Source organism: Ursus arctos, chromosome X (assembly GCF_023065955.2).
Source record: "Ursus arctos isolate Adak ecotype North America chromosome X, UrsArc2.0, whole genome shotgun sequence".
Lineage (NCBI taxonomy): Eukaryota > Metazoa > Chordata > Mammalia > Carnivora > Ursidae > Ursus > Ursus arctos.
Window position 1 is genome coordinate 11,886,573 of NC_079873.1, and position 25,975 is coordinate 11,912,547.

The following is a 25,975-nucleotide window of genomic DNA, read 5'->3' on the forward strand; positions in this document are numbered from 1 at the left end:
GGGGATATCGTATGGCCTTTACTGAATTCACACTAGACAAGCTGACTTCATCTACCTCTAGAGCAGCAGTGGAAAATACATATATAATGTGAGCTTCATGTGTGACTTCAAATTCTCTAGGAGGTACATTTTAAGGAAAAGTAAAAAGAAACAGGTGAAATTATTTTAATATTTTAAAGTAGGCTCCACACCCAACATGGGGCTTGAACTCGCAGCCCTGAGATCAAGAGTCGCATGGTCTACTGACCAAGCCAGCCAGGCACCCCGAGACTATTTTAAGAATTTTTTTGCCCAATAAATCCAGAAAAATACGATTTCAACCTGCAATCAATATTGAGTTGGTTTGCACTTTATTCTGTACTCAATCTTTGCAATCTGATGTGCACTTACACTTAGGGTGTATCTAATCTTATACTAGCTACATTTCAAGGGCTCAATAGCCACATATGGGGGGTGACTACCATCCTGGACAGTGCAGGTCTTGAATCTGACAGAAATGGCTTGAGAATCTCTGCAGTTCAGCACTAGGCTATCAGCAAAGACCTTCTTTAGCAAATAAAAATCTATGTTGAGGCATGATTATTCACGAATGTGAAAAAGAATCCCAGCCAGATAATCTATAGCAGGGGATAATGCTAATGTAATTTTTTATCATAATATCCTCTAGTTCCACCCACCCATGTCATTGCAAATGGCAAGATTTCATTCTTTTTGATGGCTGAGTAATATTCCAGTGTGTGTGTGTGTGTGTGTGTGTGTGAGAGAGAGAGAGAGAGAGAGAGAGAAAGAGATCTTTTTTATCCATTCATCTGTTGATGGACATCTGGGCTCTTTCCATATTTTGGTTAATGTCAAACTATGGAAAGTCTGCTTTTTCTATAACCTATCATTGATAATCTGGGAATACAAACCTCTCTACAAAATAATGAACCCCACTACTAAGGTATAACTCAGAATAAAATGAGAAGTTGCTCAGTATTTTCACTCTTTCTACCTGGTTAGTGAACACTTTGCTGTTCTTTTGCCTCTCAGGCTGATTAGAAGTTCTAGATCAGTACAGACTAAATCTCCAACCACCATTGAAATCCCCAATAGGTGTCAATCACATGGATATCTTGCAGCCAAGATTGGCCTAATAAGGCCAGGCCCTCATAACACAGCTAAAACAGACACCTTAGAACTGGTGAGTCATTCCCTCAAGTAATCCCATAGGTGTGCATGCTCTGGGGGAGAGGAAAAAACACCACTGGATGTGATGGCAGTATGCCTGGGTTCAAGTCCTCGCTCTTCATTTTTCTAGTGTGGTGGCCTCAGCAAATCGATTAGTCTCCCTGAGTCTTAGTTCCCTCATTTATAAACCAGGGATAATAATAATCATGCTGGGGCGCTTGGGTGGCTCAGCTGGTTAAGCATCTGCCTTCAGCTCAGGTCACGATCCCGGAGTCCCGGATTGAGCCCCGTAACAGGCTCCCTGCTCAGTGGGAAGCCTGCTTCTCCCTCTATCCCTCACTTCTCTTTCTCTCTCTCTCAGATAAATAAATGAAATCTTTAAAAAAAGTAATTACTCAAAAGTGATTGGTGTTGACATTAAATGCCACAGATGTGCAGGAACACGCTTTACGGCAGAAAGGGTTGTACAAATATGAAGTGGAATCAGCATTATTTTGCCCAACTCCACAGATTCTTCAGCCTTGAAATCCCTGTTATCTGCCCTCTAGCTGCCATCCCCTTGCTTTTCATGTTATCCTTCCTTCTTGTTATCATTCTCTTTATTTTCATACAATCCTGATGAGACCTATTCCTGACATAAATTCTCATTCTCTCGGCCAACGTCACCCCCTAAGTAGCTTCTCCTGCTAGGACCTTTGACAGAGACACTTTGCTGTGGACATATTCACCTGCATCCTCCACCTTCACCCCCAACACTCACTCTCCTCCCTCACATTAATGGAAGCCTGCTTTCACCGTAGTGCCTGCATTTCCTTGTAGCCCTCCCAGATCATGGGGAAGGCTTGAATAAAACTCCTTTTCACGTGAAATACAGTGTCCCTAATTCTTATTCCCTGAGTCGTGGGTCTTAACAATATTTTTTAGTGGCAAAAGTACAGGAACAATGTAGTTCAAGCCTTTTTGTTAAAGCAGATTAAATCATTTCCCTCTAGTATAGATCCTCAAGGCCTTTGCTTCGGCAAGGGAAATGGATGATTGTTCACACAAAAACCTTTGGCATTAATTATATACTCATTATCTTAAATGTTAATATTTTACAGAGAACAAATGAGTTCTTATACTAGATATTTCTCCTTGGTAAAGAGAATAATGTGTATTTTGGTAACTTGTAAGTCTGTTGTGAGGGTGAGTTACTTTGTTTCATTCGTTCTTTTTCCAGAAATAGTTTATTTTCTGAACTCATTTTCCAATATACCTTTGCCCAACATTAATCATTTGAGGGATGCAAAGTTTACATGCATAACGTACACATTGATTGAAGTAAAAACAAACTGCATCCTTCTTTGAAGTCAAGAATACACTTCACTTTTGAAAGTTTGTTATGATCACAAGGAGAGGCGGAGGGGAACTCTCAGGAAAAACTGTAAAATTTGAAATGGGTAAAAAATATTACTGAGTATCTGGTGAATACATCTTTCTGGACAATTTATACCTTCTATTTGTCTTTGAGTTATTTTGCAGATCTGTAAGTGGTAGAGAACTGACATAATATAAGTGATTCTTGTTCAGAGAAAATCAAGTGAATTGTGTCTGGTAGAATATGATTGATCACTACCTGATGGATAGAATGGTGCATCTTTTTGTAAATGGACATCACCATTCCTTGATTCCCATAGATGCATGGTTCCTTGAAGTCTCCTTTGAACTGGTTTTACCATTTTACTGGTTCCCTCATTAATTAACAAGACAATAAAATCTTTAGTGGCATTTATTTTTAATTTGTATGAGAGTCATGCTTTTACCTTGTTTTCAAAAAGTATCTTTTAAAGGCAAAGACTGTACATTAACTAATGAAGCTAAGTCCTTAGAGACCCAAGAAATGAGAATATTTTTATTGGTTTTTAACTAAAAGTCAAAGGTATGACTTGTCCTTCAAAATACCTTACATTTATTAACTCATTTAACCTTCTCAACAACTCTGAGAGGTTCCATAACTATTCCCGTTTTATAGATTATAAGAGGATAACAAAGTGAGGGGAAGTAACTTGTCTGTAATCAAGAGACAAAACCAGAATTTAAAACCTAGCATTTGGCCTCCAGAATCCATGTGATGAACCATCACACAACAGCACCGTACAAGGTGTTCTTGCTGAAAGACGACAGCACTAAACATTCATAGCTAATATTTAAACCAGGGTTTCTCAGCCACAGCACGCTTGACATTTGGGGTTGAATAATTCTTTGTTCTGAGGGGCTGTCCTGTGCATGGTAGGATGTTTAGCAGCACCCCTAACTTCTGTCTATTCAACACCCCCCCACCTCAATTGTGACAACAAAAATGTCTCTAGACATTACCAAATGTCTCCTTGGAGGCAAAATTGTCCCTGGATGAGAAACACTGATCCAAACTAATCCCTAATACAAACTAACAAAATTAAATCTCTCACATATTAATAAATAAATCATTGTGAGGCAGAGAGAGAATTCTTCAAAATTTATGAAAACAGTCAAATCAATCAACAAGCTGATATACCAGTAGAAGACATATTTAGTGGTGATTACCTTATGGCTGACTGTATCTCAACAGCAGGAAGGGTGTAATTTTTTGAAGGATCTGTAACCACAAACCAGAATGACACCCGCTGGGTTACATTGCAAAGCAGGACATGAGAAATTCTGCAGATGATGGGGAAAAAAAAAAATAAGCGAATAATGACTAATTCCATTAGGACATCTGCTCTGGTGTTATTACCATCTTAAAAGGTGTCTTAGTTATGAATGAAGTCATTTATACCATTTTAAGAAATGCCTTATTAAGAAGAAAATAACATAGGAAATTTCCTTTGTTTCAAAATCAGATACTTAGGGATCATTCTTTAAATAAGAATCTACCAAAATGAAAAAATAACAAAAAGTAACAGTAGAGAGTGTTAAGGATCTCATTCTCCATCACCTGTTAGCTGACAGCACCCCGGCTTCCCCAACACTGGGCCTCTTTCTGAACCAAAGATGCCTTTGGTGTTTCCTCATCAAGCTCTTTTTAGCCTCATTCAGCCTTGCACATCTCAGATTCAGACAAATCAGTTGCCACCCCTTGGTCCAATACTTGCTTGCTGTGTTGGCCACACTGCTGTCCCTCTCCCACTTCAGTAGTGGAGCGGACGCAATGACGCAATACGAGACCTCCAAGCTGAAGTGCTATCGTCAATTTACCAGCAGCCTTTAAACACTGTTTCTGCAATTACCTGCTTATCAACTGTCAACTGGGATTGTGCCACACCACTCTGTATACATACATTACCACTAGATATGACAGGGAAGAAATGACATTCGTGTTCAGATTGGAGACAATTATATATGAATGTATGAAAGATATAAAAGTTGAAAATTACAGGAGTGTCCACATAAATCAATGCTGTCAGAGCTAAAACATAAATTATGAATGGCATTTGCCATTTCCCTAAGAGCAAAATTGCTAGAAGTGACATTAGCAACCATTCTGGAAGATCAAAGCACACATCCCCTTTACCAATAAACATAAATTCCTCTTCCTTTAAAACAGCATTCAAGTGCATGATGTTCATTTTTACAATAATGAAGAAGGAGAGTGCCATTCTGTCGATTTTCTGTAATTCTCAGGACCTGATCGGAATGACTACATTTTTCCCGTTTTAAGTGTCAGGTACAAAAGCCAAAGTCTTCGTGGCCCCTCTGCCTAGAGCCAAGCGCCTGGGACCTGCAGTGGGAGCTAGAGGTTCCCTGTCCTCAAGAGCAGTGGGCTCCCGGAGCAGTCGCCGCGTCCACGGGGCCCTGGCCTGGCTCGTGCAGGGCCCGTGTCCAGAGGGTTCCCCGCTCATGACCCCACGCGCTGCCCTTGCGCCCGGATCTCAACGGCCGCCGTACCCCTGCGTGTTCCGCGTCTACAGACACTTGGGGCACTTGCGGAAGCCGAATTTCCCCCTCGAAGGCCCCGACCCCGCCGCCCCGCGAACATGGGCAGCTACCTGAGCAGATCCCTGGGCTCAGCCAAGGCCGCGCCGCGACGCCCCGCTTGGAGGCCCCGGTCCCCGCGGTCCAGGCCCGCCTACCGCCCACTGGGCCCGGTTCAGAGCCAAGTCATCTCCATCCACCGGGAGCGCTGGATCCGGAGCCGGCCCCACCCCACCATGCCGCCCCACCTGGACCACCCCGGAGTCCAGAGGGTGATAGTCCCCAAGGCCTGGAGGCGCTTTCACGGCAAATCACCCCTCCAGACCTTCCTGGGGTTGGAGTTCTCTAGCAATCGCAAGAGTTTCGTGAAGCAGTGGCATTGGAAAACCCAGAACCTCCTGAACATCTGGAACATGGTGACCACCAAAATGACTCCTCCTGAGTGCAGTGGGAGCTTCAGCAGGGGCCCACCCATGCAGGAGCACCCGGACTCCTGTGCCAAGGAGAGCCGGCTGAGGGCTCGGAGCCGATGCAAGAAAGGAAAAAAGAGGATCCACAGACCTCTCCAGTTTGAAGCGCCCCACGCCAAGAGAAGGAGGCAGAGCCCAGGGGCCAAGCCATCTGCCTTCAAGCCTGTGTGGAAAGATGGAGTGGTCCCTTCCTTTGTGCCCAGGCCTGGGCCTCTGAGAAGAGGCCTCTGCTCCTGGGATCCCAGTGATGGAGAGGACACCCGCCCCGGGCCTGACCTGCTGCCAGGACACCACCAGGCCACGGCAGAGTGACCGGGCCTGGGCTGAAGAGCACATCAGTGCTCCCCAGGGCCTGGGCCCTCCTGCAGCCCGAGGTCCCCCTTGTATCCTGAGCCAGAGCCCTGCCCCCACCACCTCCTGAGACTCAAACCCACAATTCTTTTACCCTGCTGACCCCTGCTCTACCCCTGCAGGAGTGACTGACCCCGCCAGTCAGCCCTCACCACTCCAGCAGGCAGCTCCGCCAAGCCCCCAGACCCACCTCTCCCGACCCTGCAGAGCCCATGCTGAAGAAATAGTATTGCTGTCAAAATCTCTGCCTTCCTCCTGCCCACCCACTCCTCCTGCCTCTTCCCTGGAAACACACTTAGCAGGAAGGCATGCTTCTCCCCTATTTTCCCAGCTTCTGGAGTGAAAACAGTGTTCTTCTTTTAATGATAATAATAAACAAAATCATTATCATACAGAGTGTCTTTGTCTTTCTTTCCAAGATACATATATTAGGATTCTGTCTACACCGTGAATTCTCTACCTTGGCACTGTTAACATTCGGGGCCAGATAATTCGTTGTTGTTCGTTGGGTGCTGTCCTCTGCATTGTAGGGTTTTAGCAGAATCCGTGTCTTCCATCCTCTAGGGGCCAGCAGCATACCCACATTGTGAAAATACAAAAATATTTCCAAACATTGCCATATATTCCAGAGGGAGGTGGAGGGGGGTGTCGTGGGGTGTGGGGGGTGGGCGGGAAGTAGTAAAAAACAAAACCAAAAGAAACACCACACTGGTGGAAAACCTCTGAGGGACAGTGACCTCTACTGGCAGACAACAGTCAAGCTTGGTCTCCCAAAATAGGCTATTTTAAAACACAGCAAAGCCCCAGGAGAAGAACAAACCGAAGTGGTACCTGCTTGGCAAAAACAATTCCCCCAGTTACTGTATGGTGACTAATATAACAAAATAAAAATTATAAAAATAAATAAATAAATAAATAAAAATTGAAAAAAAAAATTCCCCCAGTTTTGGAGAATGCTGTGGACTGTGAATGATTTAGATAGTTTGGCTCTATTAATCATCAGAAAATGCAAAATTTAAAAAAAAAATAACCTACTCTTTTAAGCTCCTCAGGTTGGCAAAATTGAAAATGCTAAATAGCATGAATTGCTGGTAAAGACACTGAGAATTGGAACCCCAGGCAGTCCTGTGAGTGTGAACAGGTCCAGCCAATCTGCAGCAGCACTTGGAAGTCTTTCCTAGAGGAGAGCGTGACTGTGAGAAACTCTCCCACGTGTGCTTGCACACACGCACGCACACACACACGCACACACTGGTGAGGATGTTCTTCCCAGCACTCTGTCAGAGCAGAGAGCTGGAACAACCTACATGCCCACGCACCCGGGAATGGATAAAGTAAACATGCTATGTGCTTTCAAGGGAATAGTGTTCTGTAAAGTGAAGGAAAGAAACAGCCTAAGGATTCTCCACTCTTGGGCTAGCGGGCCACATAATTCTGTGCATCGCAGGATGTCGAGCGGCACACCTGGCCTTTATCGCCCAGATATCAGTAGGACCACCTCCAGTGGGGACAGTCAAATACATCTGCAGGCATTGCCAGATATCCCCAGAGGGACAAATATCACCCCCAGACATCACTGAACTGGAGCTACATATTTTTCACGATAGGTTACATCTCAAAAATACACTGGTGAATGAAAAAGATGGGGAGTGCTCTATTATGTGTAGCACGTGCCGTTTACAGAATTTAAGCACATGCAAAGTAATATTGCTGGAAAAATGGGGAAGCCAGGAACCGGGTAAGAGGTCATCTGGACACTGCCTGCATTGTTCTTTCCATCTAAAGCCTCTTAAATACTGTTCAAACATGAATTTCACAGCATCCCCCTTGGAAAGTCAGAGAATAAACAAAGCAAAGTCTCTTCTCCCATGGAGCTTGCTTTCTAAGGGGATACAGACAGAAGATAAACAAGTAAATGGACACACTAGCAGGTGTGGAGAAGTGCTAGAAAGAAAAATAAAGGAGGAGGAGGGACACGTACGAGTCCACTAACACAACTGTGACCCCACGTACTTTCCCGTGTCCCCATCACCATGGAACTACACCATCCTTTACTACGAACTCAAGTTCTTTACTCGGGGTTTCCACTGGTGGCAAATCATGCTTTCGTGGAGAACCTAGCAAAGAGATTGAAAATATTTTATCTACCTAGATAGAAAGATTGCTAGAAGATTCAAATTGTTGCTGAAAATATTAAACTCAACATTTTCAATGTTGACAGTTACTGTTAGATACCAAATGTCCTGGACTGAACCTCTAGAAATCAAGTTTGTGTTTTGAAGTTTACTACCCGCCATTGGCTAGACTAGAGACAAGGCATTTCACTCTACATGAGTTGCTAGAAAGGGCTTGAGATCTTAGCGTGTCCACGAGGGTGCTGGTGGCATTTTGAGTAGGAAATTCCTTATTATGTGGGACTGTCCTGAGCTTGGCACCACGTTGATTATCTCTCAGCCCTGCCGTCTAAATGCCACAACACTCTGCAGGCATAGATGCAGCCCCGAAACACACCACATTTCCATATGCTACCTGGATGGGGTCAGAACCGTACCCACACCAGAAACACTTATAAACCTCCTCCAAAGCGTCAAAGTCCTGAAAACCAAGGCAGACCAAGTCCATGAAAACCAAAGGAAGATGGAGAAGCTGTCTCCATTGCCAGAGTGATCACTGAAGAGGCCTAGATTCTGGAACAGAAGAAGGACATCAGGGAAAAAGGGAAGGGGTCTGAAACATTCCTTAGTTTAATAATATTGAAATCATGACAGTCCCTTAATTTCGATATATCTATCGTGGTTATTTAATATAATAGCATTAGGGAAGTGGGTGAAGAGTCGAGAGCAGTTTCTCAAACTCAGCACTATTAACATTTCAGGCCGGATAAGTCTTACTTGTGGGAGGCTGTCTATTCTTTTGTAGCATGTGTACCACATCCCCAGCCTCTACATGCTCGAGGCTAGTAGCACGTCCAACTGTAAAACCAGAGTACCTCCAGACAGTTTGAAATATCCTCAGGAGCAGTGGAGGGAAGAAATCCCTCAAGGTTGAGGACCGTTGGTACACAGGATCTCCCTATATCATCTCTGCAAGTCTTTTGTAAATTTGGATGCATTTTTTCTAATTAAATACATACAAATACAGGAGCAAAGCGGTTGGTTTTAAAGTTGCCTGGGTACGGTAATATGATCTACAAGACTAAAACACGGCAGTGGGTAAATAATAGTTTTACTGGCTTCATTGATAAAGAGATAACATAGAAATGTACTCTGAAAATAAGAGTCATCTTCAAATGCAAGATACTGGCATCCACCAGCATAACAGTGGTCTTAGTAATTATGTAAAATATTTGGAAATTCTGTTATGTGTTCAAACATATCAAGGATATCAGGGAGCCTCGCACTGTACTAGGGTCCTATGAAGCACTATTTCCATCACCTCTCCAGGATGCATAGAGTGAAAAATGGGAATAATATTCACTGCTGAGGGGTCTTCGACTAGAGAATATTAAGTATCCTCCCTACATAGTGGTTCCTCCATAAAAGAAGTCCAGGAGTTTTAGAAAACAGAAAAGTAACTTTGTGCTCAACAAATAGCAACCATAGAAATATAATGACTGAGAAGAGTTTCTGTTTTGTTCAGGTACAGGCAGTTGAAGTAGGAATGAGTATGCCCACTTCCTAAAGGAACAAGGTTGTGGGAAAGGCCAGGGGAGACAAGCCCCTGCTTCTGGAGACAGCTGTAAGGTGAAGGCTGTAGAAGAAGACAGAGAAACTCATGGGCTGGGGCTTCCTCGTTTGGAGGATGCTTTGAGAAACGAACCATGATGTCTTGGTTCCCCCAAGAGTGAGAAACTGAGGGCCAAGGAGAGAGAGAGCCCAGGCAGTCCAGAGCTCCTTCCTATGACCATTGTCACTAGACCCAGCAGGGGACTCTCCACTGAGGCAGAAGAAGAGGGAGAAGTGGGTGGGTGGGTGGGTGGGTACTGTTTCTTGTGCCCTTGGTTTAAGAGCCTGGATGGTAAGGACGCTTCATTCGCTCACAAAAACGTACAAAGAACTAGCACAGATTAGCCAACATGGTTAGGGATGGTGAAGAAAAGAGTTCCTACTGCAAGGGCTTTTAGATCCCATGACCCTTCCCATAAGTGTAGGACTGTAGTGCTAAAGACCCTTGAACACCAAGGTCACAGTGTCTTGAGCCAACCAGAAGATTAAAAACCGAAGTGAGGCCAATAATTCCTGAGATGCCTGAATTGGCTCACAAGATTCCATACCCCAGCTGAGAATAGACCCAGGACAGTCGGGCGGGCAAAGGGCTTCCAGATTTCATGTGATTTCTCTATAGTCTTTGTCAAGAGGCTCTCTAATCCCTGGCCTGATGTGAACTTCATTGTCTCCAAGCAAAGAACACCCTCTTCCATTTTATCAGCTGCAGAGTCACCTGGGAGACTATCATAAATACTTAGTTTATCTGCAAAACAAGCCTTCTCTGGGCCCTGGGACATGAAGGCGAGGCCCAAGGCTGTGCTGCTCTCACTGTGAGCCCCTGCATTCCTGCAGTGTGGCCCCTGTGGACACTCAGGGAGGGGTTGTGAAATGGATGGATGGATGCATGGATGAATTAATTAATGGAATGGAGAAATGAACTCCATTGTTTTTATGATATTCCAAGAGAGACAAACCGAGAAAATAAATAGGGCAAACACCAAATAGGAAAGGGGGGAATGAAAGGAGGGAGGTTGCTTCCCCAAAACATTGTTTGCTCAACCACAGCTATTCAGACAACACGGTAATACTGGAGCTCTCTAGCAGAAGAGCACTCCTGAATACAGTGCAGATAGGGGGAGCCCAGAGGAAGTGTCAACGTGAGGGAAGATGGTACTAAAACGGAAGTAACGTGAAGCCTGATCCTACAGACCAGTAGTGATTTACACAGCAACCAAAGGATACTAATTGCTCCCTCTCTTGGGTTAGGAACAACTAGTGTGACTTCTCCCTGGTCTTTCTTCCAAATGTGACCACACTGAATGTCCTCTAAGGTTTACACAGAATGAAAAATTAAACAACAAGCACGTATTGAGCTACACTTGTCTTTGTCAAGTTTGTTTTGATGTACTCAGTAAACTGAAATGCCTAAACCTTAAAAGTTCTCATCATAAGAACAAAAATTCTGAAACTATGTATAGTGACAGATGGTAACTGGACTTCTTGTGGTGATCGTTCTGCAGCGCATACAAATATCACTTCATTATGTTGTCCACCTGAAACTACTCTAATGCGACACATCAGTTAGGCTTTAATTTTAAAAACTAAGTAAATAAACTGAAATGCCAGGACCACAACTAAATAGAAATCTTACATTTTCAAGATTGTAAATACAGGTGGGTCTGATGGAATTATCGGAATTCACTTCAATAATCATTTTGTCCTTTTACAAAGGACTAATATACATAGTCAAATGGCTTCTGAAGCAAATCCTTGAAACGGTAAAAATGTCCACTCCCTTTCCTCAAGTGTGGAAAGCACTGGTTTTATACTAATCCTCCAAGATTTGGCTCCACTGCCTTCTCTCATCCGTGGTGCCAGGAAGGCCAACTGCATCCAAGGGGTGGTAAGAATCAGGCTCTTGTTTCTGGAAATCAAAGGACTAAATAGGAGCTGGGCTGCTGTGTCACAAGCACAAGACCATTAATCCCCTTACCGTGGACACAATAGCACATTGTTCCTTTTTAGATCACATGACTTATCCTTGAATACGTAGGCAGAGGAAGAAATCCATTCCATGCCCTACACCATGGAATTCAGGAAGAAACTGCCATGCCTGAATTAGACTTCTCCTCTCTTGCTAAAAGTGATAAATTACCCTAACGCCAACACTTGAGGAAACTAGGCAGGTACATTTCCCAACTTACTTGGGAAGCGGACTAGAGTTTAACCTTAGGTTACATTTCCCTAGAAACTAACTTCAACATTTAAAAATTTCTGTGATCCTGTTCTACTAAATCTGGCCTAAACCTTATTGTAATAACTTGAAAACACCTAGTTGCCATCTTCTTCAAATTCACAAGAAATCTTCATGTAGCCTGACCTAATGAAACCAGAACTTCCTTTCACTGAAATTTTTCCATACATCTTCCATTCTGCTTTTAAGAAAATCCAGGAAGTGTCAAGAAAACCACTCGATATCAAGATCCAAGGAAGGACCTCGGAAGAATTGTCTTGTTTTGGTCACATTTAGTCCGCCTTCCTCACATTTCTCCCAGGCCCAGCTTCCTCGGTGTGGGCGCCATACCGTGCGAGACCTGGTGTTACCCATCATCTTAATCTCAGGGCCGAGCACGCAGGAGGCTTCAGTCGAGGTTCCTCAATTCTGTGGATTCAGCCACAGCCACGCAGTTCGACAGGCTGGCCTCAGTAGACTGCAATGCACCAAGAGGTTTCTGTTTCTCACACCTTTGCCTTTGGCTGCTCTGTCTGCTCTTTCTTCTTCAGTCCCTGACAGCATCTGAAGCAAATGGCGTAGCTTTCCAGTCGCTTCTACTTCTGAAAGAGTTCAGGGCAGTCGAATCAAACCTCGGATCAAAACTGCCTTCCTGCCTCTGGCACACAGCTTCTCTCCCTCCAGCTGCTCCATTGATGTACTCTCTGTGCGCCCCCCGCCCCCCCCACACGTCTCCCCTTCTGTCCCCCCTCCACTTCATTCTTGCTCCTTTTGGGCTGGAAAGTAAGATGGGAGAGGGCTGTGGGCATCAAAAGAAGGAAACAGCAAAGGTGTTTTTCTTAGCCAGGGCTCTTTGTGGATCCCCAGGCTGTTCCGCTGTCCGGGGTCCTCCCCTCTGCTGTTGGTGGGCGTCCTCAGGTCCTCCATTCCGAGTGCCTGGCGGGGCCTCTGCGGACCTGTCTGGGCACCTCTGCCCTGCAGCTTCCCTGACGTGGGCGATGCACTCTGACCAACGTCCTCCATCCCACCGCCTGCTCGGCCTCCAGTGGGGCACGTCCAGCCACACTGCACTGCCTCCTCTTGGCCCTGCAGGGGTCTCAGCCCCAAAGGCAGGGCCTCTGTCCAGTTGCCTTCAGCAGCCTCCGCTCAGTCCCAGGGATACATTGGAGGGCAGGCTGCTTGCAAAGCTGTCCTCTCTCACCCAATTACTGGAGCTTGACTCGGCCTTCCACCTTTGGACTTCTCCAGCTACAAGGCAGGCCCCAGTTTCTGTTCCTCGGTACACCCTCAGTGACTGGTTCACCGTCGTGCACGTTGGGGAGCGTCTGACCAGGAAATAATATGCCAGTCTCTCCTCTACAGACAACGCCACGCTCTGTGAGTAGTTCTCGGCCTGACTTGAAGTAGACGGGGACACAAGCAAAGGTATCACTCAAAGTACATAATCGCTAGTGTGGCGTGGGCAGCAACTCATCAGAATGGGCCCTGTTGTCAGCACCCCACCTGGCTGCATGTGCATATGCGCTGGAAGCCGTTCCTGCCAGTCCATCCTATGGGCAAGGGAGTGGAGGGGCCACAGCCCTCCCTGCAGGCCCACACCCCTGCCCTCTGACCCTCTTGCTTTCTCTCCCACTGCCTCCTGGGGGAGGGTGACTGGACCAGTCCAACTGTCCCATCAGTCCTGTGTGGACACAGCCAGGACCTCTCTCTACAAAAAACAGCCTCTTGCATAGTCAGTCCAGGTTTTACTGGATCGAGGATATGCCAACCACAGGTTGCCAACGATGCAAAAGCGTCCTCGGAAGATTCTGAGTTCTGTCTCACTGGAGGCGGTCAAGCTTGATGTAGGAGATAGCGTAGTACAGACTGGGTAAAAGGTGGCATGAAAACGAGAGTATTCATTATTCTCATTATGATTTGAGTATCTTTAGGGAGTTACTTTCTACATTTTCAATTCTGTACGTTTCAGTGTCTTCGAGTTTTCTGCAATCTTCATAAAATAAGCCACGAGGAAAAAGAAGGAGATAAACAGTGATGTTCCAGATCTGGATCCCTGAAACCATCTGGAAATGGCTATTTGCCACCGGGTTAGTCTGCTGGGGTTGCTGTAACAGACACTACAGACCCGGTGGCTTAAAAGACGGAGATTTATTTTCTCACAGTTCCCAAGGCTAGAAGCGCAAGAGCAGTGTGTGGTCAGGGTTGATTTCTTCTGAGGCTTCCTTCTTTGGCTTGTGGACGGCTGTCCTCTCCTGTCCTACCTGGGCTTTCCTCTGTGCCCATCTGGTCCTCATCTCTTCTTCTTGTAAGGACACCATTCCTGCTGGATGAAAGCCCACCTCTATGACCTCACCGTACATTCATAACCTCAGTCACACTCTGAGCTACTAGGGCTTAGGACCTGAACATACGCATTTTGAGGAGACACAATTCATCCCATAGCCGCTACCCGCCAGCATTTATTTTCTCCCTCACTCGCACCAGGAGACCTTTCTAAGGCAGAAGAGTTAAAACCTCAGCCAGCTGCCAAGCCACTGACGTCTTCCATCCACCCACCCACTGGAGAGAGGCAGCCTCTCTGCAAAGTCGTTTTCCACCCCAGCTTGCATTTTGAGCTGCCCTTTCTCACAGGGGAACCGGTCACGTAAGGAGGTAGCCTTCCTTATGGCAGCTCATGGAGAATGGGGCTCAGCAATTGAATTGCATCTTAAACACATTCTGATTCATGAGGCAGCCCTCCTCACTCAGCCCCCTGACTTCAGTAATGCTGGCACTCATACTGTCTGTGGCTTTACAGAAATGTCTGTTGACCCCGATTGAGTTTTTCACTTTTTGACTTTTTCAACGGGCATTGGCAATGAAGCCTTCTCTATATCCTGTGCAAGTGAAACACGTCTGCAAGTAAAGAAGATCAGATATTCACCAACTTATACAATGCCCCAAGTTAAAAAAAATTCAAACATGAATTCCTCAAAATTCTTCTAAAATGTTCCATGTTTAAATTAACATTTCCTAAGAATGGAAACATCTGATTTACCATAGTTATTTACAAGGTTTAATGCAGGCACCCAGAGGAAGAAATAGTATGATGAACACAGCAAAGCATAAAACCTGGGGACGAGAAGGGTAGAAGATAAAGAGAATTTTTTGGGGTGGGGGTTGCACTGTAAGATGACAAGGGGCTTTTTTTCTTATATTTTTCCTTTGTAATTTTTTGCAAAGTAATCACCCAATTTTTTTGAGAAAAGTTATAATAGTTGTGGAAAGAATGTGCAGTTTAAAAGGCATATGATAAGCACAAATATATTTTTTTCTAAAACTCTATAAAATAGCAATAGAATTCACTTTGGACACAGTTTGGCTTTACTATATACCTCCTTCTTTTAATTTTTTGAATCATGTGAATATATTCCCTATTTTTAAATATATATGTGGGTGTGTCTGCACACACACACCATGTATGTTTATTTTGCTTCCCCAAATGCCACTCTTCTGTTTCATTCTTTATATTCACAGCCCATGCATCATATATTGTGGGTTTCAGGGGGGTCAATAAATACTGATCCTCTTTGTCAGGTTCTGAATCCTTACAGAATGAAGACAAAAGAATGAAGCAGATAGGAGGCCAAAATAAAAGGCCAGGTTGGAGGACACGACATTAATCAGCAGGTAAGTTTTCTTCCTGAGTACAAAAACCCTGAAAGGAGATCAATTCATTGATAGTGTCCCAGGTAGAGCTGAACTGGGGCATCTATCACACATGCTGGAGTAATATACAAGATATTTAACACCCTATATGCTATGGCACCTACTAATGGAAACGGTCCTCTTCTGTAAATAGCACATTCAGCCTTATAGTTGTATGGGCCTGCCCATGCAGGGCCTGATTCTGTACTTAGTGTAGGGAGTAGCACAGAAAAATGCCTGCTGTCTGCGGGCAGGCCAGCTCCTGAGGAGAAGGGAACCAACAGAGAGCTTCTCCTTCCAGCTCACCAATCAGGTCAGTCATTTCTCCTCTCAAGGGGAAGAAGGAGAGAGGGAATAGACAGAAACCAGGAGTGGTACCAGAATCACAAATAGAGATAGAGGAAACATTACGATAGAGGAAACATTACAAATAGAGATGATTCCTCTGGGAAAATACAAAAAAAATGTAAAACTGTGAAAAGTTGTACTAAAGCTTCTAAGAAAATGACCAAGGTGCTATGATAGATGTCAATCATGGGATGAACCTTTACATGTGTATTTCCAAAATAAGTGCTGTGGACTGATTTGATCCCCTTCCCCCAAATTCCTATGTTGAAGCCCTAACCCCCTCCACAGGACTATACTTGGAGATAGGGCCAATGAGGAGATAATTACAGTTAAATGTCATCATAAGGGTAGAGCCCTTATTAGTGTCCTCATTAGACACTAGGGATTAGTGTCCTCATTAGAAGAGACACCAGAGACCTCACTCTCTCCCCCTCCATGCCCCCTCAACAAAGAAGAGGTCATGTGAGAACCTGGTTCTAGTGGTATCTGCAAGGCAAGAGAAAAAGCCTCAGAATGAAACCTACCGTGCCAGCACCTTGATCTTGGCCTTGCAGCCTCCAGAACTGTGAGAAATAGGCGTCTGTTACTTAAGGCACCCAGCATGTGGTATTTTGTTATTGCAGCCCTAGCCAACTAATATAATGAGAACAGAATTCTTCCCTTTCTATCTACCTACCTACCTACATACTTACCTATCTACAGGAGAAACTATATGTTTACAATAGGAATATAGAACAAGCTTATGACACGTGACTATATCTAAAAATTTTTATCATCATAGTGCCTATTGAACAAAGAGCATTGTTGGAACATGATATAAACCGCAAGGTGAGCTATATTACAAAAGTTTTTTTAAATGTTACAATATGGATCCTTTTTAAAAATTAGGCTAATTATTTTCAAGGTAGAATTTTGAATTAATGCATGCCTCAAGTAACACTGCAAATAACCAATTAAGATTTTTTACTATTTACTTACTCTGTTGTTTCTCTGTTGGGAACTTTTCTCATGGAGAAAGCCACCATTGCTTTGAAAAGATATTCCTCGTTTGTATCCCAGGCATACTAAAAGAGAAGTAAAACAGAAAATATAAGAGGCATAGGATAAAAAATGGTCCGTTGGAATCTAATTGTGACCACAGTGGTGGTGTTAATCAGTGCCCCCCCCATCTTTCTCATAACTAAAGACCAGAGACCAAGATAAATCATGTCATGATAATGTTCAGGATAGGCTTTCTTGGACATTCTGTCATTCCAAGTGTGGTATACTTTCCATTGCATTATCTTCTTCACAATCTGCAGTATTAGCAGCCAGTCAACAAATAGGGCATTTGGACATTGTATCCTGGACATATACAGTTGATTCCCTTCCTCCCTTACTTTCTTCCCTCATAAACTGACTACCTCTCTCAGCTTCCTTTCCTTTACTAATATTGATACAATTTTTCTTTTCATTTTCTTAGCTGGAAACTTGAGTGTGTGTGCATATTATGGATTGAAATGTGTCTCCCCTGCCCCCAAATTTATGTGTTGAAATCCTGACCTCTAGTACCTTAGGATGTAACCGTATTTGGAGATAGTGTCATTACAGAGGTAATTCAGTTTAAACGAGGTCACTAGGGTAGACCCTAATCCAATATGGACTGGTGTCCATATTGCAAGAAGAGGAAATTTGGACACAGCCACATATAGAGGGAAGACAATGTGAAGATACAGAGAGAAGATAGTCATCTACAAGCCAAAGAGAGATGCCTAGAATAGATCTTTCCCTCACAGACCTCAGAAGGAACCAACCCTGCTGATACTCTGACCTGACCTTGGATTGCTAGCCTCCAGAACTAGGAGAAAATAAACTCCTCGGGGCTCCTGGATGGCACAGCAGTTAAGCATCTGCCTTTGGCTCAGGGCGTGATCCTGGCGTTATGGGATCGAGCCCCACATCGGGCTCCTCTGCTGGGAGCCTGCTTCTTCCTCTCCCACTCCCCCTGCTTGTGTTCCCCCTCTCGCTGGCTGTCTCTACCTATCTCTGTCAAATAAATAAATAAAATCTTTAAAAAATAATAATTAAAAAAAATAAAATAAACTCCTACTGCTTAAGCCACCTGGTTCACGGGACTTTGTGACAGCAGCCCTAGCAAATGAATGTGGCTGACCACATATTTTAGGTGAGTAATCAAGTATAACTGGAGAAAGTCACATAACGGGAGGATCATGACCTGAGCCAAAGACAAGACACTTAACTGACTGAGCCACCCAAGGCACCCCTCACTAGATGCTCTTGTCTCTTAATTTAAAGATACATCCTCAAATCATCAATTTAAACTCCCCCATCCTCCTGACACCAAACAAAAAAGTTCCTCTGTAGACATACATGCTATCCACATCCTCCCCCGAAAAGCTGGATGTGGTGTTTCTCCTCCTGTCAATGGCTATTTCATCTACCTGTATTAGGAACACTTCCCTTCTGCCCTTCTCAGGATCTAAGGATATGAGTTTCCCCTCTCCTCTGTGCATTGGACTCTGGCTTTTAGCCACACTCAAGCTTTCCCATTAAAATGACACCAAAACAGAATCACTGCACTCAATCCTTCTTCTCTACCTATTGCTGTCTCTCTCCTGCCCTTCACAGCCAACATTCTGAAAGGAGTTGTCATACTTGCGCCTTCACCTGTCTGCCACCCACTTACTCCCAGCTCCCTCCATTATCTGCTTTCCGGTTCCACCACTCCACAAAGATGGCTCTCTCTAAAGTTACCAGTGACCTCCACATGACTCAACACAATGAGTGGCTTTCAGTCTCATCTTGCTTGACCTGTCAATAGCATTTGATGCTCTTGAACACTTCCTTCAACTTGAAGCACTCGCTTCCCTTTTGTGATATGCATTCTGGTTTTCCTCCTGCCCCTTTGCCCCCTTTGCAGGTTTGCCCTCTTCTATAAGGGCTTCAGGTTTTAGAGAACCTCAAAGCTCTATGCTACAACTTTCCTTCTTGTCACTCTGTTCTTCCTCCCTCAGACTGTCATCTACTCCAGGCTTCCATTATCACCATAATGTAAATGACCCAGGAATGTATATTTCAAGCTCACCCTGTCCTTGCCTATTCAATAATACCTCAGGTTCAACAAGTCCAAAATTAAAGCCATGATTTTCTTGTCTGTACCTGCTTGCCTGACTCATAAGTGGGTCATCAGCCATTCAGTTGCATAATTAGAAACTAAAGCACCATCCTTAACTACTCCTTCCCCCTTTCTCCTTTCTACTCTTGTCCCTTCCAATCTCCTTTCCACACTGTGACCAGAGTATTTCCCAAGCACTAATTCTATAACATCTCTTCCGGAAAACTCTCGCTTGCTTTAAAGATAATCTCAAAACTTCCTAACACAGTCCACATACTCTTCGGCCTGATCTCTCCTTTCTGCCCAAACACATCACATGCCATGCTCTACCTCACTGCTCCAGTTGCAGAGACCTCAGCCTTCCTTCCATCCCGTACTCTCACCAAGTTCCTTCCTGTAAAAAGGAACATCCTTTGCATGTTCTGTTCCCTCTACCCTTTTTTCTTTTATCCTCTGGCTCACCTCCACTCATACTTTAGACCTCATAGCAAATGCCAAGTACTAAGGCCCCTGACAAGGCCAAAGCCACCATGTACTGCTCCTTCTTGTAATACTTGTCAAGACTGCACATTTCCATTTCGTTTACTGAATGTTTCATGGACAACCAATCCTCCCAATGCCATAAGCTCCACGAGAGCAGGGACAAGCCTGATTTATCTGCCATTGCATCCCCAGTGTCCAGCATGGTGCCTGCCCTCAGAGGTCCCTGGGAGAAGCAACTACACACTGGTAGAGAGAGTAGATTCTACAGTCAGACTGCCTGGGTACAAATCTCACCTCGGTTACTTGCTGACCTGAGATCCTGAGCAGGTTGCTTAATTTCTCTGTACCTCGGTTTTCTCATCTACCCAATGAGAATGGGAATGCCAATACTACCTTCCTCAAAGGGTTGTTGCGGGGGCTGTGTGAACTGGAGTAAAGTGCTCAGAAGGGTCCCCACTGGAAAGTAAACGAAGTTCTCAATAAATGCTGCCTGTTATAATGATCATTACTCATTGGATGAATAAAATAATACGTTGGTGGATTGGCCTGCAAACAGAATACATACTTCCTTACATAAGTTTCCTTAGCACTCTTTTATTGCTTCTACCCTGAGGCATCTTAGTATCACCTTTTGTTGGGGAAAATTTTCACAGACTACACGGGGATACTAAAACTAGAATTACACAAATCATCTTATTAATTTGACAAGCCATGCTGTTCTTACAGCTACATGAGCCTTATGAGTATTTTTTAACTTCAATTTTATAAGCACATTTTTCATGTTGTTACTTTGATATTTGAGAAGAACTGAAGAAACTTCACATTAGAACTAGAAATTTTTCATGCTATGAAAAATGATGTGGGGGAATCATGCCATCTTTTCACTGACTAGAAAACTGAGGCTGACAAAATCTGAATGACCACAATGGTGAGGTGCAGAGCCCAGCCCAGACCTGAGTGCCCGACTCAGGCCCCATGGTTCCACTGTGCTTGACAGAAATGTTCGAGTTTGCTACACTGTTTTGTGTGATACAAAACTTCACAGATTTTCTAGCACACACTGCAGATTAAAGACTTGAGGCAAAATCATTTTTTAACAATTTCCATTTTACTATTTTTTAACTTTAAGACAAGATCAGATTTGAGATCTTTAGAATTAAACTATATGAGTTTAAGATAACTAGGCAAAGGCTCATTATTAGAGAGAGTAGTGTTATTAGCAAACAGAATTAAAAATGAACATGCAGGTTCTCCACTTACTGCTTTATCTCCCAGAGCTGTTCTGATACTAAGTCTTACTTTAAAGGCATTTTCTGCATCTGCCAGAAAGAAAAATGAGCAGTATATGATGATAAAAAATCTGCCAAAACATGAAGTCCAAACATTTAATCAACTCAAATCAACAGAACACAGATCTTCAGTTAAACTGCCCCCAAAACTGAAAGTTTAACTACAATCACCTTAGATGATTTAAATTTTTCTTTCAAACTCATAAAACAGTCACAGTCTCAACTTTCAAACCACAACATGTCTGCAGATTTAGAAAATTAAAGAGATCATTCAGTCAAAGACTTGTCAATCATTTAGAAAACTGTTAGCCTATTTTTAAGTTTCAAGACAACATACCTGGTTGACACAGTTCAGCATGAATAGCAGTCACCAGAAAAAAGAGCAGGCACAACATTCTTTCAGAGTGCAAAACACAAGACAAACGGAGGGAAAAAAATCCGCCCTCCACTTAAAGCTGCCTTAGCCATTCTGTGACCCGGATTAGAATACCCGAGAAATAAGCCACCACCTAGAAGGTTTAATGATTAAACCCCATTATTTGGGTTAATACTTAAATAGAAGCAGCCCATCTCATGTCAGTTATTTACGAAAATCTGTTTGAAAAACAGGTTAGTTGTCCTTTCTGAACTCTACGTCCTGGGAAGGTTTCCTCTGCGGACTCCAGGTCAGAATCCTCCCCCACGCCTTCTGTGAAAGAACTGAGCCCTCTCTGGACGGTTTCCTTAGCCTCAACCTTCCATCTTTTCCCGGCTAAAATAGCCAGCTCCTAGATAAGCTATCTTAATTTGGAAAACAAACATCACCCCTCTCTATCTCTGGTGAACAAAGGACGCCCTTCCCAGACTGGCCTCACCTGACTCTCACCTCCACAGATAAACATCCGGGGAGAGCTTCCCCCTCAAAGGGAATCATTTTGGTCAGCCCTAAGTTCTGGCAGTTGTGTAAATTCAAAGTTAATGATACAGAGCAGTGCTGTCCAGTGGGACATTCTGTGACAATGGAAATGTTCTACATCCGCATCGTCCAACACGGTGGCCATAGACAGAGGTGCCTGTCGACCACCTGACATGGGGCTGGTGCTGCTGAGAAATGAAATCTCCTATTACTTTAGTTTCAGTAGAAACATGTGACTAGCAACTCCATTGGGCAGTGCCTCTAGAGAAGAGTCATTAAGAGCTTCCTGCCATGCACTAGGTTTGCTGGGTTCTCTCTCTCGTCCTCAAAGCAGCACCTCACAGTCGCCGTCGTTATACTCATCTTACACATGAGGGAACTGAGGGCCTGGTGTTTAAGGCATTGGCGCCAATGGGAGGAGTGGAGTGGGTGTCACTGGAACCCTTCTCCACCACACTGACCTGAAGTGGGTCTTCACTGGTCGTCATTGGTCAAAACCGAAATTGCACCAAAACTTCTGAGATGCTCTGAGGATTACCATAATGAGCGGAAGAGAGTCTCCCCTAGTGGGCATTCTATCGATGTCAACAGAAGCCCCCCAGGCAGGTTGATGTCAGGGCTTTCCTCTCTACCACGCCACCTCTTCCTGAATTCAGTCCCAGATTCCACCTCGTTGCCTGAAAACCATGAATGGGAAAATGAGATTGGGTGACCCTGATGTTAAATAGAACATCTGGATTTTCACAGCAACCATGAGAAAAAGACCAACAACTATACTTGTGCAACACTCTGAGAGCCCTGTCATTTCCCCCTCCTGGATAGGGTGATATTTTGACATAGATGACCCACTTCTGTTTGGTGACTCCACCTGAGGAAGCTTCTCTCCTCTCCCTCACCTTGGTTGCAAGGGCACAGAGTCAGGAAAAGTTGGATTAGAGGGAGAGGCGGCCAAAAGTTAGGCCTGTCATTCTAGCGATTTCACTATTAGGTGAAATGGAAATTTCCTAGAAGGGAGAGCTCACATAACTTACTCCTGAAAACGAAGTCAGACTAGATGAAGTTACCGTGGGAAGTGTTAGACTAGATAAAGTCATCATGGGAAGGAAAAGCCAGTAGATGGAGATTATAACAAAGCTAATTATTTGCATTAGGGAACAAAGCCATGTTAGAGACAAATCTGATTCAGCTTTAGCCTTAAACTTCCTGAAAGTATCAAATAACTTTCTTTCACTCAGTCACTTATGTGACCAGAATTGAAGACAGTAAAATGCTGAATTACCATTAACCCATTCTTTGAAAAGCAAAGAAAGTCTCTTTCTTTTTGAATTATGATGTCTCTTTTTTCAAAATAACATTCACCATTTATTAAACAATTTCTATATGCCAGGCACTCTTTTAGTGCTTAATATAAATATGATTTTTTAGAAATTGTCCTTAATAAAATAGAATTGACATACAATATTATATGAATTTCAGGTGTACCAAAGAGTGATTCAACATTTATGTATATTACAAAACGCCCACCACGATAAGTGTAGGTGCCATCTGTCACTGCACAGGTATTACAATTTTATTGACTACATTCCCTATGCTATACTTCACTTTCATTATTCTCTACTTTATTGATGTTTGTTGTCTCATTTGAAAAATGACAGAGGAAAAAAAGAAGACAGGAAAGAAGAGCAATAGAAGTTCTGTATAGAAAATACAGAGAAACAGGGGTGCCTGGGTGGCAGAGCGGTTAAGCGTCTGCCTTAGGCTCAGGGTGTGATCCCGGCATTCTGGGATCGAGTCCCACATCGGGCTCCTCCGCTGGGAGCCTGCTTCTTCCTCTCCCACTCCCCCTGCTTGTGTTCCCTCTCTCGCTGCCTGTCTCTATCTCTGTCAAATAAATAAATAAAATCTTAAAAAAAAAAAGAAAATACAGAGAAACCAAAAAAGAAAAATAAAAAATACCCATAATACCACCAGCATGAAGGACCAATGCTAATATATTTTGAAAGTTGAAACATACCTGCCTCAGCCTTGGATCTTCTTGTGTGTTCTTGCGTGATGCTGTTGTTTTGTCTCATTAGAGCAGCGCTATCAGAATCGCAATGGTGGCATAACATGGACCGTTGTTGTCTTCCTTATTCTCACGGAAGTGCTGCTCTTCTGCAGGATCTGGTGCATCACTTTAAACTTGATGTGCCATGAGATAAAAAGTCTCCTTTGACTAAAAATTCTTTTTATACAGAATTCATGTTGAATTTTATCAACTGCTCTTCCAACATCTATTAATATGATCTTAGAGATCTTACCATTTGGTGCATTTTACTAATAAATTCCTTTATGTTGATCCAACCCTTAGGTAAGCTCAGTTTGATTATTTTTAACATACTCCTGGACTTAATTGTTGTGTTTTTCCTTAGGTTTTTAAACCTATTTTCATAGAATATCATTTAGGTTCCTTTTCAAGTGCTGATTCTTGAAGTTTATTTTTTGTTTCTGGCCCTTACATTACCATCTTGAAAATGGTATGCAAAGATTTCTAATATCCTCTACGTTTACAAATACTTTAAAATGCAGAAGAAAATTGTAGAAGAAATGCAGAATTGAAGAATCTGGATAACACATATTTTGGGAGAAGAGTTCTTTCAAAACTTTCACTTCTTATATTGTCATTTACTGCAGGTTTCATGTCTCTGAGTCCATTCTGGCTGTTTACAATTTCCAAGAAAATCCTTATTTCATCAAGATTTTCCAGGATTCTCATGGACTTTATACAGTATTTCCCATAAAGTATCTACCTTCGTTGCTATATTCTCTTTGTATTTTCCAGTATATTCATTTTTTCTCATTTTCCATTATTCTTACCAGAGATCTGTCTAGTTTTGTTGTTGCTTAATCGAAGAACAAGATCTCAAATTTAATTTTCAAGTTTCTTTTTTTCTGCTTTCTGAGTCATCAATCTTATTTTTATTTATTAAGTCCTTACTGCTGTTGTGATCATGCTGGTTTTCTTGTTCTTCTTACAACTCTTGGGTTAACAAATAGGCTTGTGCATTTTTAGTCTTTCTCAGTTAAAAATGAAAATATTTGTGGCTATGAATTTTCATTGGAGTATTGTGGTCACATGACATAAGAAGTATAGATGTACAGTGATCTCATACTTATTTTCGAAAGAGTCTGTAATTATAGTCTCAATTTTCCTATATCCCAATGTTTGCTTAGAAAAGTATTTGACAGTAGCAAAATTAATAGCAGCCAAAAATACAATGATGAAAAACATCGACTTTTATAGTCCTGTCAGGGGAATAGAAAAGGTATAATGATAAAAAAAAAAAAAAAAAGACGCTGTCAAATAACTCAACATAAAATATGAAAACTCTTACAAGGTACGGGGCACTTAGAACATGCTAAAACTTATTAAAGTTGTTCTTGCCTCTTAACATACTGGGGGTTTTTTCTTCCACTTTTAAAAATCTTGCACAAACTTGCTTTTTATTTTCACACAGAATTGGAAGTATTAAACCTCCAGAGAATTCATGCCAAACTTGCTTCATACAATGCTCATCTCTGCAATTTCACATATAGGAGGTTCAGAATTTATCAGTAACAGTGGTAACGATGACAAATAAAGCAGTTTCAATCATTCTGAATATGTTACTATTTACTCCCAACGTTCAGAGTTTAGAGAACAAAGATAAAAAGTTGAGATTACTGTTGCCATGAGCAATACAAAAGGCACCGAGCCTCCTGAGACAGGAAAAAGAAATTGATTTCTCCGTGTTTTTTCATACTCCACAACACTATTGAAAAGCAGTTTCTCGGTACATAACTATTGATCTACTGCCCTGGAGGGTAAATTAAATATGAGATCACACAAAAAGGAAACACGTGTGTCATTCTTTTGATTTATGCAAGATGCCTTTCAAAGTTCATCAGAGTTGTAAAAGCATGTGGGCATATGAATACTTCATTTACCTGCAATCAATCAACGAACATGTAGGTAGAACCAATGTTGCTTTTCAATTTTGACCCTCATTATTCCATTTCACTGTAACAAACATGTATTTTGCAAACCTGTAATATCCAAAGCCAGTAAACTGTGGAATCATTTCAAGTGTAATTTTATTCTCTACACTTCTATTGGATTTTGGCAAATGTATTTAGCTGTGACATACTAAAAATATAAAAAATCCTTTAATAGGGGCGCCTGGGTGGTGCAGTCGTTAGGCGTCTGCCTTCGGCTCAGGGCGTGATCCCGGCATTATGGGATCGAGCCCCACATCAGGCTCCTCCACTATGAGCCTGC

The 25,975-nt window shown here is 43.0% G+C and overlaps 3 protein-coding genes across 4 annotated transcripts in view; 1 reads left to right on the plus strand and 2 right to left on the minus strand.

The window, feature by feature from the left end:
- The window catches only part of CLTRN (collectrin, amino acid transport regulator), a 33,167-nt gene extending 11,365 nt beyond the window's left edge, over window positions 1-21,802 (minus strand). Inside the window, exons 1-4 of the mRNA XM_048213861.2 lie at window positions 21,121-21,802; window positions 20,755-20,813; window positions 16,875-16,960; window positions 3,733-3,846 (exon numbers count right to left, since the gene is read on the minus strand). Of these exons, the coding sequence (XP_048069818.1) occupies window positions 3,733-3,846; window positions 16,875-16,960; window positions 20,755-20,813; window positions 21,121-21,178 (317 nt within the window). The 5' untranslated portion in view covers window positions 21,179-21,802. The remainder of the gene's footprint in view (window positions 1-3,732; window positions 3,847-16,874; window positions 16,961-20,754; window positions 20,814-21,120) is intronic.
- The window catches only part of ACE2 (angiotensin converting enzyme 2), a 108,793-nt gene that overhangs the window by 77,524 nt on the left and 5,294 nt on the right, over window positions 1-25,975 (minus strand). Inside the window, exons 2-5 of one of the 2 annotated variants that reach the window (XM_057310228.1) lie at window positions 23,693-24,963; window positions 22,217-22,355; window positions 20,755-20,813; window positions 16,875-16,960 (exon numbers count right to left, since the gene is read on the minus strand). The gene's annotated coding sequence lies outside the window, so the exon portion shown is untranslated. Of the gene's footprint in view, window positions 1-16,874; window positions 16,961-20,754; window positions 20,814-22,139; window positions 22,356-23,692; window positions 24,964-25,975 lie in introns of those variants that run through there. The other variant, XM_057310231.1, reaches the window with a different exon arrangement.
- On the plus strand, window positions 4,532-6,311 carry LOC123002219 (POM121-like protein 2). The gene has a single exon (XM_044391886.3). It carries the CDS (start codon window positions 5,163-5,165, stop codon window positions 5,880-5,882), a length of 720 nt encoding a protein of 239 aa, XP_044247821.1. The 5' UTR covers window positions 4,532-5,162; the 3' UTR covers window positions 5,883-6,311.

Coding starts and splice junctions, on each gene's coding strand:
- LOC123002219 (XM_044391886.3), top strand. CDS start 5,163: ATGGGCAGCTACCTGAGCAGATCCCTGGGCTCAGCCAAGGCCGCGCCG.